Here is an 18,947-nt window from a genome sequence, read left to right as displayed (position 1 = left end):
GCCTGATCATTTTGTCCCTGGAGAGGGCAGGTCACCGCTGCACTTCACAGGGCCAGAATGTTTCATCAGTGGGTAGTGGGAAATTAATGGGGGACCAGAGCTTCCCACCCTGCACTGGCCTTGACTCCTGGCACCCCGCCCAGTTCCCATCCTGTGTGGGCTGGGAAGGGAGCCCCGGGAGCCTGGCCTGTCACCCCTTCACCCCCTTTGAGCTGCACACCTCCTCTTCTCCCCTGCGCTGAGCCTGCGTGGTGATGTGCATGTGTATATGGGTGTGCACGTGTGTATATGTATGGTACCTGCGTGTGCATTTGTTGGTGGTTGTGTATTTGCATGTGTAAACGTGTGTTTTGTGCATGTGTGTTAGTATATGTGTGTACATATATGGCATGTGTAGGGACCAGGGACTGCTGTGACCCCCCCACCTCTGAACTCTTCTTCTAGAAAGTCATGGAACGGATTGAGACACTAGAGAAGTTCATGAAAGACCAGGATGAATGTCTGGTAATATCTTCCTATTCAGTGGACAAGGGCCCTCCCAGGGTCGAGGGGAAGAGGGGTGGCCCACAGCCTGGCCCAGACTCCCGCTCCGGAGGTCGGCACTCCCCAAAAGGCAGGGTGGTGTGTGTTCTCTGACTCTTGGGGTGCTGCCTGGGTTGGAAAGGAAATCTTTTCCACCAGGGCCCGCACAGGTCAGAGAACCAGCTCCCAAAAAACCTAAGGGGCACTCGAAGGACCATGACTTCTCCTTGTGCAAGGGCTGTGGAAGGGCCTGCTCAACCCTGAAGTCCCAAGTCTGTTCTTGAAGCTTCCTGGGACTAAACCAGGGGTGCGTGTGTTTGCCGTGTGTTGTCTGTTGTTGTCAGGAGCAAATAGGCCGGAAACTGAGTTACATCCCTGCTGGAGAAGACTCCACCATGGTCACCTGGGAGGAGTTGGAGCAGGCGATCACGGATGGCTGGAAGTCCTCCCAAGGGGTAAGCAAACCCGGGGGCTTGGGCAGAGTCCTGGGGGACCTCCCCAGAACTTCCTGCCTCCTGACAACCACGCAGTATTCCATTATAGGGATGTTTATAATTTATTCTGGAAGTTCATCAGGCCCCTGTTATGGATATTTTAAAGGTCTTTTCTGAACATTATAGTAAACAAAATCCAGTGGGACATTCACACATGTGAACATACCTGTAGAATAAATTCCTATACTACAAACGCACTGTAGGATGTGCATTTACGATCTTGCTACCTATTGCCAATTGCCTTCCATAGACATTACAAATTAGACTCCCACCAGCAGCGCAGGAGAGAACTTATTTCTTGGTATCCCCATCAGCACTGTATGTCGTTCCCAGTGTTTTGAACCTTGCCAGTCTGCTGGATAGGAAAAGGGTACCTATGTGTAGCTTTAAGCTGCTCTTGGCACTTTTTAAGCTTCCTTTATAGTCTGTCCTAAAATGCACAAGTCCCCTCACTCTTAGTGGACCAAGGTGATGAAGCCTGGAAATAGAGCCTATTTAGGGTACTTGGCTGAGAGTGACTTTTTTTTTAAGATTTATTTTATTTATTCCTCTCCCCTTCCCCCCTGTTGTCTACTGTGTCCATTTGCTGTCCATTATCCAGCGGCACTGGGAAACTGTGTCTCTTTTTTGTTGCGTCATCTTGCTGCGTCAACTCTCGATGTGCACCACTCCTGGGCAGGCTGTGCTTTTTTCATGCAGGGCTGCTCTCCTTGCAGGGTGCACTCCTTGCATGTGGGGGACCCCTGTGCGAGGACGCCCCTGTGTGGCTCGGCATTCCTTGCATGCAGCAGCACTGCGCATGGGCCAGCTCACCACATGGGTCAGGATCTCTCTCTCTCTCCTCTCTCTCTCTCTCTCTCTCTCTCTCTCTCTCTCCTCTCTCTCTCTCTCTCTCTCTCTCTCTCTCTCTCTCTCTCTCTCTCTCTCTCTCTCTCTCTCTCTCTCTCTCTCTCTCTCTCTCTCTCTCTCTCTCTCTCTCTCTCTCTCTCTCTCTCTCTCTCTCTCTCTCTCTCCTCTCTCTCTCTCTCTCTCTCTCTCTCTCTCTCTCTCAAAGGGAGCAAGCCCCTTGGCGCCACCCAGTGCCCACCTGCGGAGCAGCATGCTTGATCTGGGTACAAAGACACCCTGCTAAGGCTTCTGAACTGGAAGCGCGTCCTCAGACTAAGCAGCATCAGAAAGAGTTCAGGAGGCTCCTGGAAATAAAAGGAAGGGCCTGGGAAAAGGCGGTCTCTACGTTCACTGCTTTTTGTTTTGTTTTTTGCCAAAGCTTTCTTGGATGTACAGTTATCATGTTTCTAGTGAGCAGCACATTTTCTCAGGGCAGTGGCACAGGACAGCTGCAAGAGCTATAAATTAGCGTCCACGTGAGCCCCTTTAGACATTTTTACTTCTTCAGAGATGCGAAGGCGTCCGTGTCTTGACATAGCTCTTAATTGTGAACAACTCCAAAAGCAAATGAGAATAAATATGGGGAAGTGGATTTGGCTCAATGGATAGAGTGTCTGCCTACCACATGGGAGGCCCAGGGTTCAAACCCCGGGCCTCCTGACCTGTGCGATGAGCTGGCCCATGTGCAGCGCTGATGTGCGCAAGGAGTGCCGTGCCACGCAGGGCATGTCCCTTCTTACATGCCAGGACAGACCCTGCCTTCCCTACGGCCAGATCGAATACCTGGCACTGTGACTGCCTTGCATGTGGCTGCAGCCTCCTGCCTCAAGAGCAAAATGCAGCTCCCCCTAAGGTCAGGTTAGCCGAATACTGAGCTTTACTCCTCCACGCTGGTCACGCCCCACGAGCACACTCTCCTACGGGAAATCCCACCAAAATCCGTCACTGCCCTTAAAAACATCCGGTTTCAAAATCGCAATCTTGTGTTTATGCTGAAAGGTCCTGCCAGCTGGACTCAGGCATGTTGAGCTTGAAGGAGTGAAATTTGCTTCTGCCTTCCTTACTGTCTGTTCAGTGGCTGAATTTGGGGCCTTTACCAGAACTTGTCCTTTTGCATCTAAAAGCTCTTTTCATATTTATATATATACATATTTTTTAAAGATTTATTTGTATTTATTTCTCTCCCCTCCCCCCCCCCAGTTGTCTGCTCTCTGTGTCCATTCGCCATGTGTTCTTCTGTGCCTGCTTGTATTCCTGTCAGTGGCACCGGGAATCTGTGTCTCTTTTTGTTGCGTCGTCTTGCTGTGTCAGCTCTCCGTGTGTGCGGCGCCACTCCTGGGCAGGCTGCACTTTCTTTTGCATGGGGTGGTTCTCCTTACAGGGCGCACTCCTGACCTGCTGGTAACAGTCAAGTGGGTGGTCCTTCACCCAAAGCTATTTCCTCTTCTCCTTTTTCCAATGGTAAACAAGGATAAAACGCGTGCCGTGACTAGGGAGACCCAGCCCTGGCACTTGAGCCAAAACTTGCTTCAGTTTCCTGAGACCAAGGTAATGAATCCAGATGCCAGCGCTGCCCGTGACGCAGGCATTGACAGTGGAAGCCGCGCCCAGTGCCCACTTTACCTGCTGCAGGTACTCTGGGGACTGAGGTTCTCCTGCAGAAATAGCTTGTCTAAGGTGAAAGACGTTTTCCCTTCGAAGTTTTTTGGCCTGACAGGCTGAAGTAGAACACAACACGGAAAACTTTTATTTGCAGATCTCCATGGAGGGGGAGGCAACAAAACCTCATTAGCATACTGGGGGAGTTGAAAATGGCCAGGAAACGATTTTGCCCTTGAAGAATCCTGATCCAAATATCCTGGGGACTTTGAAAGCAAATGAAAAATCGACCTCTGTTATTAGAAGTTACCAGAGGACGGGGGCGGGGCGAGGGGGGAGATAAGGAAGGGGAAGTGTACATGTGGTGGGTATGGAATGTTTATAAATAAAATTAATTAAAAAGACCATCTACCGTGGAAACACTTTGCTGTTAGTGGGATATGTGATGTAAAGTCATCAGATTAGGAGTGACTGGATAACAAGGTGACATGGCTCTGCTACCTGAGCCCGAGTCCTGAACAAGGCTGTATGATGTATCTTGTGGGGATGCTGGGGAAACTGAGGGTCTTAGAAGCAGCTCTGGTTGGAATTATGATTCCCTGGGGCAGGGATGAGGTTTTTACCAGTTGGAAATCTGCTTCGAGACCCAAAGGATAGTGGGGCCATTTAAGAAGGGGCTAAATGAGATTTAACCTGATTTTATGTAACAGGGCAAAATGAATTAGTCTGACTTCATGGCATGTCCCAGGGGAACAGAAATAAGAATTTCATATTGTACTGAGGCCATTAGAAGAGCAGGTTCTGGGGCAGGGATTTCAGGTGAGGCAGTAAGCACAGAAAGCCCCAGTTCGAGAGGGACCATTCCATTAGGTGAATTGAGTTAGAGAGTAGAGAGGAGGGATCGTACATGCTCGTTGTTCAGGTGACCACAACCTAACAGCTTGGCAGGGAAAGAGGTGCTTTTTTTTAAAGGTACTGGGGCTTGAATCCAAGACCTTGTATGTATTTATTTATTATTATTATTATATTTTAAAGATTTATTTTTTATTTCTCTTCTCTTCCCCCCTGCCCCAGTTGTCTGCTCTCTGTGTCCGTTTGCTGTGTGTTCTTCTGTGTCCGCTTGTGTCAGCGGCACCCGGAATCTGTGTCTCGTTTTGTTGCATCATCTTGCTGTGTCAGCTCTCTGTGTGTGTGGCGCCACTCCTGGGTAGGCTGCACTTTTTTTGCGCTGGGTGGCTCTCCTTACGGGGCGCACTCCTTGCGCATGGGGCTCCCCTACGCGGGGGACACCCATGCGTGGCACGGCCCTCCTTGTGTGCATCAGCACTGCACATGGGCCAGCTCATCACACGGGTCGGGAAGCCCTGGGTTTGAACTTTGGACCTCCCATGTGGTAGGTAGATGCCCTATCCATTGGGCCAAATCCGCTTCCCAAGACCTTGTATTCAGAAGCTGGTACTCAACCCTTGAGCCACATCAGCATCCTGAGTTGGTTTTCTTGTTTGTTTCTTTGTTTTTTTCAGAAGGCATTGGGAGCTGAACCCAGGACCTCCCGTGTGTGAGGCGGGCACTCAATGACTTGAGCCATGTCAGCTCCCAAAAGATGCATCTTGACATCAAATATCTTATTCAATGCTTCTAAGATGCACGTGTTTTCCTCCCACATTTAACATCTCTGACCACAGATGTGTCTTAGAGTGAATGGCATTTTCTAATTGATTGGCAGTGCTTTTCCTTTCCTCCTGGTACATTAAATCATACTGCACCTTAAAAAGTGACTCCATCGTAGGTTTATTGAAAGAGGTGGCACAAGGCACACTTGGATTAGAAGGTCCTGCAATGTTGATGATCTCAGAAGGTGCAGGGAGTTGAGAAACTGTAGTAAGATAGTGTGAGTGACACCTCTGACTTGGAGGTGCGAGGTGAAGGGACCAAGCACTGAGGGACATTTCTGGTTTCCCAGCTTTCCTGCCGGTAAGGTGGCCATGTAATGGTAGTTTGGGGGCTTAGACGTTGGAAGATGAGTCTAAAACATGGTTTTTGCTAGGAGGGCAACATGGGCATGCATTATTTTCATTTCCTAAAATCCTCAGAAATGACATAGATCAACCAACACCTTTAAATGATCCCAACTTTTCTGGGACCCCAGGTTCTCCCTGTCTTGGTATCTCTTATGTCTGTTTATCTAGAACTTCAAAGTTAAAGTGTTTGTTCTGTAAAACCACAAATTTGGTTCTGGTCCCCATGGTTGGCCAAACAGTACCCCCAAAGCTAGCCAGGTCCTAATTCTTGGAACCTGCCAGTTGTCAACTCAGACAGCAAAAGGAACTGTGCAGACGAGAATAAGTTAAGGGCTTTGAGATGGGAGCTTATCCTGGATTGTCCAGGGATTTCAGTGACATCACAAGGGTCTTTTAAGAGGGTAACTGGAGGAGACACAATCACAGAAGAGAAGGCAGTGTGGCCACGGAACCACGAGCAGAGGGATATGGCCTGGGGCCAAGGAATACTGGCAACCACTAGAAGCTGGCAAGGAAATGGATTCTCCCTTCAGAGCCTCCAGAAGGAACCAGCCCTGCTGTCACCGTGACTTTAGTGCAGTGAGACTGATTTTGGACTTCTGACTCTCAGAACTGTAAGATAACAAATCTATGTTGTTTTAAGCCACTAAGTTTGTGGTAATTTGTTACAGCAGTACCAGTAGATGAATAATTGGCGGATCCTGTAAGTTTAGCTGAAAATTTTTCTGCCATTTTCTTATCCTGGTTTCCAAACATTAGGCACAGTCTGCAGCAATTGCTTCAGGGCTGGCTTTCTGACATTGGCAGTGCTTTGAGTGTCTATTTTAAAGATTTGTAGTCAGTTTCCTTTTCTCCTTTGTTTTGCAGGCCAGGACTGCTTTTTTTAAAAAAGATTTAATATTTATTTCTCCCCCCCACCCATTGATTTTCCACTCGCCACCTGCTCTCTGTATCTGTCTTCTTTTTTTTTAGGAGGCACCAGAAACCAAACCCGGAACCTCCCACGTGGGAAGGAGGCACCCAATCACTTGAGCCACCTCCACTCCCTGCTTGTTGTGTCTCTCATTGTGTTTCCTTATTGCGTCATCATTTTGTTGCATTGTCATCTAGTTGTGTTGTCATCTTGTTACATTGTCATCTTGTTGTGTCAGCTTGCCATGCCAGCCTGTTGTGCCAGCTCACTCTCTTGCTCGTCTTTCTTAGGAGGCACTGGGAACCAAACCCAGGACCTCCCATGTGGTAGGCAGTTACCCAACTGCTTGAGCCACATCTGCTGCCCTGTGGGGACTGATTTTGAGTCCAGGAGGCCTTTCCAGGGCACAGGTGGTAGTTAGAAATGTCAGATGGCCCCCAAGTTTCCTCCGCAGTAGTGTTCACATATTGTAAAATCCCCTCCCCTTGGGTGTGGCTGAACCTGTGACTATGATGGAGTATCACTGCCATGATAGTTTACTAATCATTTGACTTTGAGTTCATCAGAAGTTAGATTATGCTAGAATAGCCTGAACTAATCAGGCGAGCCCTTTAAAGAAGGTGAAGCATCAGAAAGATGCCCCCCTGCTGGCCTATGGAGGGGGCCATGTAGCTGAGCGCTGAGGGTGGCCTCTAGGTGCTGAGAGGGTCCCCCGGACAACAGGCAACCATAAGAGAGAACTCAGTCCTGTAGCTATGAGAAACTGATTTCTGCCAACAGCCCGAATGAACTTGGAAGAGGACCCCAAGTTCCAGAGGAGACCGGGATTGCAGCCTGTCAGCCCGAGCAGAGAAGCCAGCTCACCTGTGCCTGGACTTACAACTCTCGGGAACTGTGAGGCAATAAACCTGTGTCGTTTTAAGCCCCCGTGTTTGAGGTAATTTGTGGTACAAACGAAAAGTAATACAGGACCCTTTAAGGCTGTACTTGTTAAGTGGTTTTAGACATCACCAAGAGGAATCCCAGAAAGAAAAAAAAAGACACAAATATCAAATCAGAAATGGAAGTGGTGATATCACTATTGACCTTACAGATATAAAAGGATTATAGGGGGATATTAGGAACAACTGTATACCTACAGATTAGATAATCTAGATTAAATGGACAAATTCCTAGAAATATACAAATTTCCTAAATTGACTTGAAAGAGAAAATCTCAACAGACCAATAACAAAATTTGTTGTTATAGGACAGCAATCAAAAACCTCCCATTAAAGAAAAGTCCAGGACCAAATGGCTTCACTGGCGAATTCTACCAAACATTTAAAATAGAATTAACACCAGTCCTTCTCCTCAAACTCTACCAAGAAGTTTAAGAGATGGGAATACTTCTTAACTCCTGCCGTGGGGCCAGCATTACCCTGATACAAAAGTCAGATGAAGACAACACAGAAAAGAATATGGCAGACCAACATCCCTTATGAATATGGACACAAAAATCCTCAACAAAATACTAGCAAACTGAATCCTAAGCATGTATTAAAAGGATTGCACACCATGACCAAATGGGATTTATCCCAGGAATGCAACATGTAATACACCCACATTAACAGAATGAAGGAGAAAAGCCACATGGTCATCCCAACAGAAAAGCAGAAAAGGCATTTGATAAAATGCAAAATCCTTTCATGATGAAACTGTCAGAAAACTAGGAATAGAAGATAATCACCCCAACCTGATAAAGGGCATTTATGAAAAATCCACAGCTAATATCCTACTGAGTGGTGAGCAATTGAAAGCTTTCCCTCGAACATCAGGAACGAAAGAAGAATGCCTGCTTTCACCACTGCTGGTCATCATTAAAACTATAGCTCAACATACGGAACTAGAAGTTCTAACCAGGAAAATTAGGCAAGAAAAATAAATAAATTGGAAAGGAAGAAATAAAATTATCTCTAATTGGAGAAAACATGGTCCTATATATACAAAATCCCAAGGAATCCACAAACGAATTCAGCAAAGTGGCAGGGTACAAGATCAACATGTAAAAATCAATGGTCTTGTTTCATATACTAGTAATAACGCAAAGAGGAAATAAAAACAATTCTATTTACAATAGCATTTAAAACACAAAATAACTAGGAGTAAACTACCCATGGAGGTGAAAGACTTGTACACTGAAAACTACAAAACACTTTTGAAAAAAGTCAAGGCCTAAATAAATCGTAAGACACTCTTTATTCATGGATTGGAAGACACATAATTGTTAAGATGTCAATACTATCCAAACTGATCTCTGTTACAGAGCCAATGAAATCTCTACCAAAATTCCTGTAACCTTTTTTGCACGAATGGAAAAAAGAATCTTCAAATTCACATTGAATTGCAAGGGACCCTGAATGGCCAAAACCATCTTGAAAAAGAAAAAGTTAGAGGGAAGCAGATTTTACTCAACTGATAGAGTGTTCATCTACCATAGGGGAGGTCCAAGGTTCAAACCCCGGGCTTCCTGACCCGTGTGGTGACACACAATGCTGATGTGCTCAAGGAGTGTGCCCTGCAAGGAGAGCCGCCCACGCAAGAAAAGCACAGCCTGCCCAGGAGTGGTGCCACACACACACAGAACTGACGTGGCAAGATGACACAACAAAAAGAGACACAGATTTCTGGTGCCACTGACAAGAATGCAAGCGGACACAGAACACACAGCGAATGGACACAGAGAGCAGACAATGGGGGGGGGCTTAATTTAAAAAATAATAAATCTTTTAAAAAAAGGAAAAAGAGGACTCACACTTCCCAATTTCAAAACTTACTACAAAGCTACAGTAATCAAAACAGTGTGGTACTGGCATAAGGAAAGCCATATAGACCAATGGAATAGAATGGAGAGTCCAAAAATAGACCCACTCATCTGTGACAAATTGATTTTTGACAAGGGTGCCAAGTCCATTCAATGGGGAAAGAATAATCTCAACAATGAATGGATTGCCATGTGCAAAAGAATGAAACTGAAACAATTCCTCACACCATATAAAAAATTAACTGAAAATGGATCAAGAACCTAAATATAAGCACTAAAGCCATAAAACTCTTAGAAGATAACATAGGACATATCTTCATGGCCATGGATTAGGTAGTGGATTCTTAGATATGACCCTAGAAGCATAAGCAACAAAAGAAACAGAACTTGGACTGCATCAGAATTTAAAACTTTTGTGCATCAAAGGACATTATCAAGAAAGTGAAAGACTACCTACAAGATGGGAGAAAATATTTGGAAACCATATATCTGATAAGGATCTAATATTCAGAATATATAAAAAAACTCCTATAGCTCAACAACAAAAAGGCAAACAACCCAATTTTTAAAAGATGGGCAAAGAACTTGAACAGACTTATTTTTTTCAAAGAAGATATACAGATGGCCAACAAGAAAATGAAAAGATGTTCAACATCATTAGCCATTAGGGAAATGCAGATCAAACCACAATGAGGGGAAATGGCCTTGGCCCAGTGGTTAGGGTGTCCGTCTACCACATGGGAGGTCCGCGGTTCAAACTCCGGGCCTCCTTGACCCGTGTGGAGCTGGCCCATGCGCAGTGCTGATGCGCGCAAGGAGTGCCCTGCCACACAGGGGTGTCCCCCGCGTAGGGGAGCCCCACGCGCAAGGAGTGCGCCCCGTGAGGAGAGCCGCCCAGAGTGAAAGAAAGTACAGCCTGCCCAGGAATGGTGCTGCCCACACTTCCCATGCCGCTGACGACAACAGAAGCGGACAAAGAAACAAGACGCAGCAAATAGACACAGAGAACAGACAACAGGGGGAGGGGGGGAATAAATAAATAAATAAATCTTTTAAAAAAAAAACCACAATGAGATACCACTTCACACCACGTGGATTAAAACATGGAAAATAATTGTTGGAGGGGATGCAGAGAAATTAGAACCCTCGTGCAATGGTGGTGGGAATGTAAAATGATGCAGTTTCTGTGGAAAGCAGTATGGTGGTTCCTCAGAAAGTTAAATATAGGCGAGCAGGTGTAACTCAGCAGTTGAGCTCCTACTTCCCATGTATGAGGTCCCAAGTTCAATCCCTGGTACCTCCCCCCCCAAAAAAGGTCACATATAGAATTACCACATGACTCAGCAATTCTACTTCTAGCTATATATCCAAAGAAATTGAAAACAGGGACTCAGACACTTGTACACCAATGTTCATAATAGCATTATTCACAATGGATGGAAGCAACATAATTGCCCATCAACAGATAAACAAATACATAAAATGTGGTTTATACACACAATGGAATATTATTCAGTTGTGAAAAGTATTGAAGTTCTGGTAAGTGCTACAACACAGTTGAACCTTGAAAACATGATACTGAGTGAAATAAGCGAGGTCCATAAGGACAATACTGTATGATTTCACGCATGTGAAGTATCTAAAAATAGCAAATTTATAAAGACAGATTAGAGGTTAGTAGGGGCAGAGGAGGGGGGAATGAGAAGCTATTGCTTAATGGATGCAGAGTTCCTGTTTAGAATGATGGAAAAGTTTTGGTACTAGATGGTGGTGATGGTAGCACAACATTGTAAATGTAATTAATGCCACTGATGTGTGTGCTTAAAAATGGTTAATACATCAACTTTTATGGTTCTGTTGTGTTACGACTTGAAAAAATTTTTAGGTCAAGTAGAGACATAGAAGACATAACTGGCGGCGGACTTGGCCCAGTGGTTAGGGCGTCTGTCTACCACATGGGAGGTCCGTGGTTCAAACCTCTGGCCTCCTTGAACCATGTGGAGCTGGCCCATGCGCAGTACTGCATGCCACGCAAGGGTGTCCCCCACGTAGGGGAGCCCCACGCGCAAGGAGTGCGCCCCATAAGGAGAGCCGCCCAGCGCGAAAGAAAGTGCAGCCTGCCCAGGAATGGCACCACCCACAAGGAGAGCTGACACAGCAAGATGACGCAACAAAAAGAAACACAGATTCCCGTGCCGCTGACAACAGAAGCGGATAAAGAAACAAGACGCAGCAAACAGACACAGAGAACAGACAGCCGGGGTAGGGAGGAAGGGGAGAGAAATAAATAAATAAATCTTTAAAAAAAAAAAAAGGACATAACTAAGACTCAGACTGACCTAATAGAGATGAAAAATGAACTGGATGAAATTAATGACAGATTTAATAGTGCAGAAGAAAAGATTAATAAACTTGAAGGTATGGCTATCGAAACTATCCAAAATGAAACATGAAAGAACAGTAAAAAATTAAAGAACATCAGTGACCCATCAGAAAACTTCACGTGGCTTACTAAATATGGGTAATTGGAGTCTCCAAAGGTGAGGACAGAGGGACGGGACAGAGGAAATAATAGCTAAAAAGCTTTCCAAACTTGATGAAAAGTATAAGTTCAGAGGTCCAAGAAGCTCAGTGCACTCCAAACAAAAAACATAAAGAAAATGACACCAAGGCACACCATGAAGTGCTCCAAACCAGTAATAAAGAGAAAGTCTTAAAACTGGCCAGAGGAAAAAAGATACACAAAGGATGTTAAGGATGATGGTGGATTTCTCACTGGAAACAATGCAAGGGAGAAGACAGTCTCTGTTTGAGCCCCTGCTGTCAGTTCTCTTGGTGATATACCTAGAAGTGGAATTGCCAGCAGTCCGTACATATAGACAACATAACATATCCCATTTTAACCATTTCAAGTGCCACCATTCTTTTTTTTTTTCCAAACATTCCCCCTTTCCCCATCCTCCCACCTCTAATCTACTTTCTATCTCTGCAAATTTGCTAATTTCTAGTCATCTCCTCTAAAAATGAAAAGAACATCAGTGATATTATACAATATTTGTCGTCACATGCCTTGCTTATTTCACCGAGCATACTGTTTTCACGGTTCTTCCATGTGGCAGCATGTCTCAGAACGTCATTCTTTCTTATGACCAAACAATATTCCATTTTGTGTAGGTACCATATATTTTTTTTAATTAGAGTGGTTGTAGGTTTATATGTACCTCATTTTGTTTATCCATTCTTTTGTGAATAAACACTAAGTTTGTTTCTTCCTTTTAGCTGTTGTGAATATCTACCATACACATTGGTGTAGAAGTATCTGCGTGAGACCCTGTTTTCATTTTCTTTGGGTCTGTACCTAGACATGGAACTGCTAGCCATCATTCTTTTTTTAATGGCTGCATAGTATTCCATGTATGGCTATACCCTGTTGATGATCTATTCTCACCTACAATGTTGCAGAATCCATCTTTTTACATATACCTTGATATCCTTTTGTGAAAGCCCATAGAGAAAATGGCTAGCTATGGAAGTTCTGGATCCAGGGGTTTGTGCATTTACATCTTTAATTTATGGTCTACTTGTCCTCCAGCATACACTTTTATCCTCAGCCATGGGCCAGCAACAGGACACACTTTATCATTTAAACTTCATAAATGACTTTTGAAGGAAATTACATGTTATGATGCCAGTTGCAAATGTGCAGATTCTCAAAACCTGGAGACCTAGCCCTCCAGGATGTCGGAGGCCTTTCCTAATATTCAGCTCAGCTTCAGGGACCAGAGGATTTTTTCTCCTGGTGCTTTAATACACCCTGGTCACGGGTCCCAGAATTCTCTCCTTGCAACTCCCGTGAGTATTTTTGACTTGCAGTTATTGATTTCTTTCTTCTTCTTCAAGCAGGCCTTAGAAACAACGGCAGGAGTTCCTAAGCCCAAAGGGCAGGCTCCCTTAATGTCAGTTGATAATCTTCAAAGGGGAGCCCCATCCCAGGATCCCAGCGCAGTCCCCAGCTATTCTGCAGATGCTTTGGCCTCAGGACTCAGCAGCTCAGAGTTTCCCTCCGAAGCGTCCCTCAGAGAACGGAGCAGGGGCTCCTTTGTTGCTGGGGCTCTTGGTAGAGAACAGCACCCTCGGGCCCGCGCTGAAGCTGGTGGGCCGAGACCCCATCACATCTCTGTATCTCAACACACAGTAGACCCCGACCGTCGCAGGAGTAGAGAGCCACACCGCTCAGCACATGCAAGAAGAGAAGAACAAGACATGCTGGCTGGCCCAGTTCAACAGGATTTAACCTTGGTCAGAGACCAGCATGGTTTTGTGTACCCAGATCAGCAAGGAGGGGTGTACTTAAGCCAGGATCAAGTCTACCCAGGACTAGATCAGAGTGGCTTAGGACCACCTGGCATGGATCACCGTGGTGTGGTGTCACTCTTGGTACCTGGCAGAATTCAGCAAGGACTGGAACTACACAGCACAGACCAGCATGGTATGGAGCAGCCCAGCATGGGCCAGAGTGGTGTGAGACCACCTGGTATGGAACAGAGTACACTGGTACCATTTGGCATGGATCAGCAAGGACTGGTACCACCTGACATATATCAGCAAGGATTGGTACCAGTTGGTCTGGATCAGAAAGGATCGGTAATATATGGCATGGAACAGCAGAGACTGGTACCATTTGGTATGGGTCAGCAAGGACTGGTACTCCCTGGAATGGATCAGTATGGGCTGGATCAACGCCAATCGGTTCCACTTCTTACAGATCAGCATGGTTTGGTACCACTTCATTTGAGGCAAGCTGCTACAGATCAGCAAGGTTATGGACAACACAGTTTGGAAGCACCTGGTGTCATACAACCTGGCACAGAGCAGCACGATTTGGTCCAAGCCAGTGCAGATCAGCATAGTTTGGTACAACCTGGTCTAGATCAGCCTGGTTTGGTACAACCTGCTGTGGACCGGCATGGTTTGGTACAGCCTATTAGGGTGCAGCATGCCTTGGTGCAGCCTGGTGCAGTTCAGCGTGGCTTGGTGCAGCCTGGTTTAGGTCCACATGGCTTGGTGCAGCCCAGTGCATATCAGGGTGGCTTGGTGCAGCCTGGTGCAGTTCAGCGTGGCCTGGTACAGCCTGGTTTAGGTCCACATGGTTTGGTGCAGCCCGGCACAGATCAGAGTGGCTTGGTGCAGCCTGGCACAGTTCAGCGTGGTTTGGTGCAGCCCGGCGCAGATCAGGGTGGCTTGGTACAGCCTGGCGCATATCAGGGTGGCTTGGTACAGCCTGGAGCAGATCAGCGTGGCTTGGTGCAGCCTGGAGCAGATCAGCGTGGCTTGGTGCAGCCTGGAGCAGATCAGCGTGGCTTGGTGCAGCCAGGAGCAGATCAGCGTGGCTTGGTGCAGCCTGGAGCAGATCAGCGTGGCTTGGTGCAGCCAGGAGCAGATCAGCGTGGCTTGGTGCAGCCAGGAGCAGATCAACGTGGCTTGGTGCAGCCTGGAGCAGATCAGCGTGGCTTGGTGCAGCCAGGAGCAGATCAGCGTGGCTTGGTGCAGCCTGGTGCAGATCAGCGTGGCTTGGTGCAGCCCGGTGCAGATCAGGGTGGCTTGGTGCAGCCTGGCGCAGTTCAGCATGGCCTGGTGCAGCCTGGTTTAGGTCCACATGGTTTGGTACAGCCTGGAGCAGTTCAGCGTGGCTTGGTGCAGCCTGGTTTAGGTCCACATGGTTTGGTGCAGCCTGGAGCAGTTCAGCGTGGCTTGGTGCAGCCTGGTTTAGGTCCACATGGTTTGGTGCAGCCTGGCGCAGATCAGCGTGGCTTGGTGCAGCCTGGCACAGATCAGCGTGGCTTGGTGCAGCCTGGCACAGTTCAGCGTGGCTTGGTACAGCCCAGTGCAGATCAGGGTGGCTTGGTGCAGCCTAGCGCAGTTCAGCATGACCTGCTGCAGCCTGGTTTAGGGCCACATGGTTTGGTGCAGCCTGGTGCAGATCAGCGTGGCTTGGTGCAGCCCGGCACAGATCAGCGTGGCTTGGTGCAGCCTGGTTTAGGTCAACATGGCTTGGTGCAGTCTGGTGCAGATCAGCATGGCATGGTCCCACCTGGTGTAGATCAGCGTGGCTTGGCACGGCCCAGTGCAGATCAGTATGTCTTGGTCCCGCCCATTATAGATCACCGTGGCTTGGTGCAGCCTGGTATAGATCAGCATGGCATGGTCCTGCCCAGCACAGATCAGCGTAGCTTGGTGCAGCCAGGGACAGATCAACGTGGTATACCCCAACCAGCTGCTGATCATCTTCGTTTGCTGCAGCCTGGAATGTATCCACCAGGTTTGGTGCAGCCAGGTGTAAGCCAGCTTGGCTTGGTGCAACTTGGAATGGATCAGAGTGGTTTGGTGCAGCCTGGTACAGAGCAATATGGTTTGGTGCATCCAGGAGTAGACCAGCATGGTGTGGTGCAACCTGATGCAGATCAGCATGATATGGTGCAGCCTGGTGCAGAACAGCATGGTTTGGTACAGCCTCATGCAGATCAACAGGGCTTGGTGCAGCCTGGTGCAGATCAGCATGGCTTGGTGCAGCCTGGTTTAGGTCAACGTGGCTTGGTGCAGCCAGGAGCAGATCAACGTGGCTTGGTGCAGCCTGGTGCAGATCAGCGTGGCTTGGTGCAGCCAGGAGCAGATCAGCGTGGCTTGGTGCAGCCTGGAGCAGATCAGCGTGGCTTGGTGCAGCCTGGTGCAGATCAGCGTGGCTTGGTGCAGCCAGGAGCAGATCAGCGTGGCTTGGTGCAGCCAGGAGCAGATCAGCATGGCTTGGTGCAGCCTGGAGCAGATCAACGTGGCTTGGTGCAGCCTGGTGCAGATCAGCGTGGCTTGGTGCAGCCAGGAGCAGATCAGCGTGGCTTGGTGCAGCCTGGAGCAGATCAGCGTGGCTTGGTGCAGCCTGGTGCAGATCAGCGTGGCTTGGTGCAGCCAGGAGCAGATCAGCGTGGCTTGGTGCAGCCAGGAGCAGATCAGCGTGGCTTGGTGCAGCCTGGAGCAGATCAACGTGGCTTGGTGCAGCCTGGTGCAGATCAGCGTGGCTTGGTGCAGCCAGGAGCAGATCAGCGTGGCTTGGTGCAGCCTGGTGCAGATCAGCGTGGCTTGGTGCAGCCAGGAGTGGATCAGCGTGGCTTGGTGCAGCCTGGTGCAGATCAGCGTGGCTTGGTGCAGCCTGGTGCAGATCAGCGTGGCTTGGTGCAGCCAGGAGCAGATCAGCGTGGCTTGGTGCAGCCTGGTGCAGATCAGCGTGGCTTGGTGCAGCCAGGAGTGGATCAGCGTGGCTTGGTGCAGCCTGGTGCGGATCAGCGTGGCTTGGTGCAGCCTGGTGCAGATCAGCGTGGCTTGGTGCAGGCAGGGGCAGATCAGCATGATTTGGTTCAACCTGCTGCCTATCCTCCTGGCTTGGTGCAACCTGGGGCATATTTGCCTGCTATGGTGCAACCTAGTGTAGATCGGCATGGTTTGATGCAACCTGAGGAAGGCCAAAGTGGCTTGGTGCAGCCAGGTGCATATCAGCGTGGCTTGGTGCAGCCAGGGGCAGATCAGCGTGGTCTGGTCCAACCTGGCGCCGATAGGTGGGCTTCGGTACTCCCTGGTGCATATTCACCTAGTACAGCACAACCTGGTGCAGACCAGCATGGTTTGGTGCAGCCTGGTTTAGATAGGCATCGTTTGGTTCAACTTGGTGCAGGTCAGCAAGGTTTTGTGCAACCTGGTACAGATCAGCAAGGGTTGGGGCAGCCTGGTGCATATTCGCCTAGTGTGGCACAACCTGGCGCAGACCAGCATGGTGTGATGCAGCCTGCTGCAGTTCAGCATGGTTTAGTGCCACTTGGCTCAGGTCAGCAGGGTTTGGTGCAACCCGTTGCCTATCCACCTAGTTTGGCTCCAGGTGGTGTAGCTCGACGTGGCTTGGTGCAGTCTGGTTCAGATCAGCGCAGCTTGGTGCAACCTGTTACCTTTCCACCTAGTTTGGTGCAGCGTGGTGCAGATCAGCATGGCTTAGTGCAGCCTGGTGCAGATCACCATGGTATGCTGCAACCTGTTGCCCATCCACCTAGTTTGGCTCGACCTGGTTCAGACCAAGGTGTTTTGGCTCGGCCTGGTGCAGATCGGCCTGGTTTGGTGCAGCCTGGTACACTGCAACCTGGTGTGGTGCAACCTGTTCCCTATCCACCTAGCGTGGCTCAACCTGGCTTAGAGCAACATGGTTTGGTAAGGCCTGGTGCAGATCAGCCTGGTAAGGTACAGCCTAGTGTAGCTCAGCATGGCTTAGTGAAACCTGGTACAGATCAGCATGGCTTGGTGCAACCTATTGCTTATCCACCCAATTTGGTACAACTTGGAGCACTACCACCTAGTTTGGCACAACCTGGTGCAGGTCAGTTAGGTTTGGTGCAACCTGGAATGGATCAGAGTGGTTTGGTGCAGCGTGGAGCAGATCAGCCTGGTTTAGATCAGCATGGTTTGGTCCAAGCTAGTGCAGATCAGCATGGTTTGGCACAGCCTGGTGCATACACGCCTGGTTTGGTGCAACCTGGAACCTATCCACCTGGTTTGGTGCCACCTAGTGCCTATCCGCGTGGTTTGGTGCCACCTGATGCCTATCCACGTGGTTTGGGGCAAGCTGGAACCTATCCACGTGGTTCACCGCAACCTGGTGCATACCCACGTGGTTTGCCGCAACCTGGTGCATACCCACGTGGTTTGCTGCAACCTGGTGCATACCCACGTGGTTTGCTGCAACCTGGTATGTATCCACGTGATATGGTGCAGCCTGGTGCAGATCAGTTTAAGGTGGTGCAACCTGGACCGGATCAGCATAGTTTGGTACAACCTGGTGCAGATCAGCGTGGTTTGGTGCAACCTGCTTTAGGTCAGCGCAGTTTGGTGCAACCTGGTACAGTTCAGCGTGGTCTGGCACAACCGGGAATGGTTCAACATGGTTTTGAACAACCTGGTACAGATCAACGTGGTTTGGCCCCAGGTGGAACTGATCAGCAACGCTTGATACCATCACGCCCAGAGCTTCGTGGCTATCCATCACAACACATAGATTCTCGAAGTTTAATACCACCACGTCTGTATCAGCATGGCTTGGTACCTCCTGGCAGAGGCCAACATGTTCAGGCATCACCACTTCTAACTGGTCAACAGTTTGCGTCATCAAATATAGAGGGTTTGGTACCAGCAGAAACTAATCAGCTAGGGTTGGCACAACCTGGCACAGACCAGCATGGTCCAACACCCTTACGCAGAGATTTGGGTTTTACACACTCAGATCAGCAGCATTTGGTATCAACTGGCCCAGATCAGCATGGCCGAGCAGACTCAGGTTTAAGTCACCCAAGTGCGAATCAGCTGGGCCAGGGAGGTTCAGCTCCACCGCAAACAGGCCAACCAGAGTTTTCTGCCCAGACCCGCCCAGGCCAGGATAGTACCTTTGTCTACAAAACCTCATCAGAAAAGATGGAGACCCACACTGAGCGGCAGGATTCGCTGGATAAATTGGCTCCTAGCTTCCCCTTCGCAGTGGAGACGTTTCGTCTGATGGGGGAGCTCATTGGCCTTTACGTGGAGCTAAAGGAGCAAATGAAGGATCTGGATGAGGACCTAGCTGGCCAGACCGACTTGGCGAAGATACAGTTCCTGCTTTCACTGATGGGTGGGTACTCAGA

At 48.5% G+C, this 18,947-nt stretch overlaps 1 protein-coding gene across 3 annotated transcripts in view; it reads left to right on the top strand.

The window, feature by feature from the left end:
- The window catches only part of QRICH2 (glutamine rich 2), a 33,486-nt gene that overhangs the window by 1,825 nt on the left and 12,714 nt on the right, over positions 1-18,947 (top strand). For 2 of the 3 annotated variants that reach the window (XM_058284778.2, XM_058284776.2), the window contains exons 3-5: positions 445-504; positions 867-977; positions 13,141-18,934. In XM_058284778.2, coding sequence (XP_058140761.1) covers positions 445-504; positions 867-977; positions 13,141-18,934 — 5,965 coding nt within the window. The remainder of the gene's footprint in view (positions 1-444; positions 505-866; positions 978-13,140; positions 18,935-18,947) is intronic. The other variant, XM_058284777.2, reaches the window with a different exon arrangement.

The sequence above is a fragment of the Dasypus novemcinctus genome, chromosome 21 (assembly GCF_030445035.2).
Source record: "Dasypus novemcinctus isolate mDasNov1 chromosome 21, mDasNov1.1.hap2, whole genome shotgun sequence".
Classification (NCBI taxonomy): domain Eukaryota; kingdom Metazoa; phylum Chordata; class Mammalia; order Cingulata; family Dasypodidae; genus Dasypus; species Dasypus novemcinctus.
Note: the sequence above shows the minus strand (reverse complement) of the source record. Positions and strands in the feature narration are given on the sequence as shown.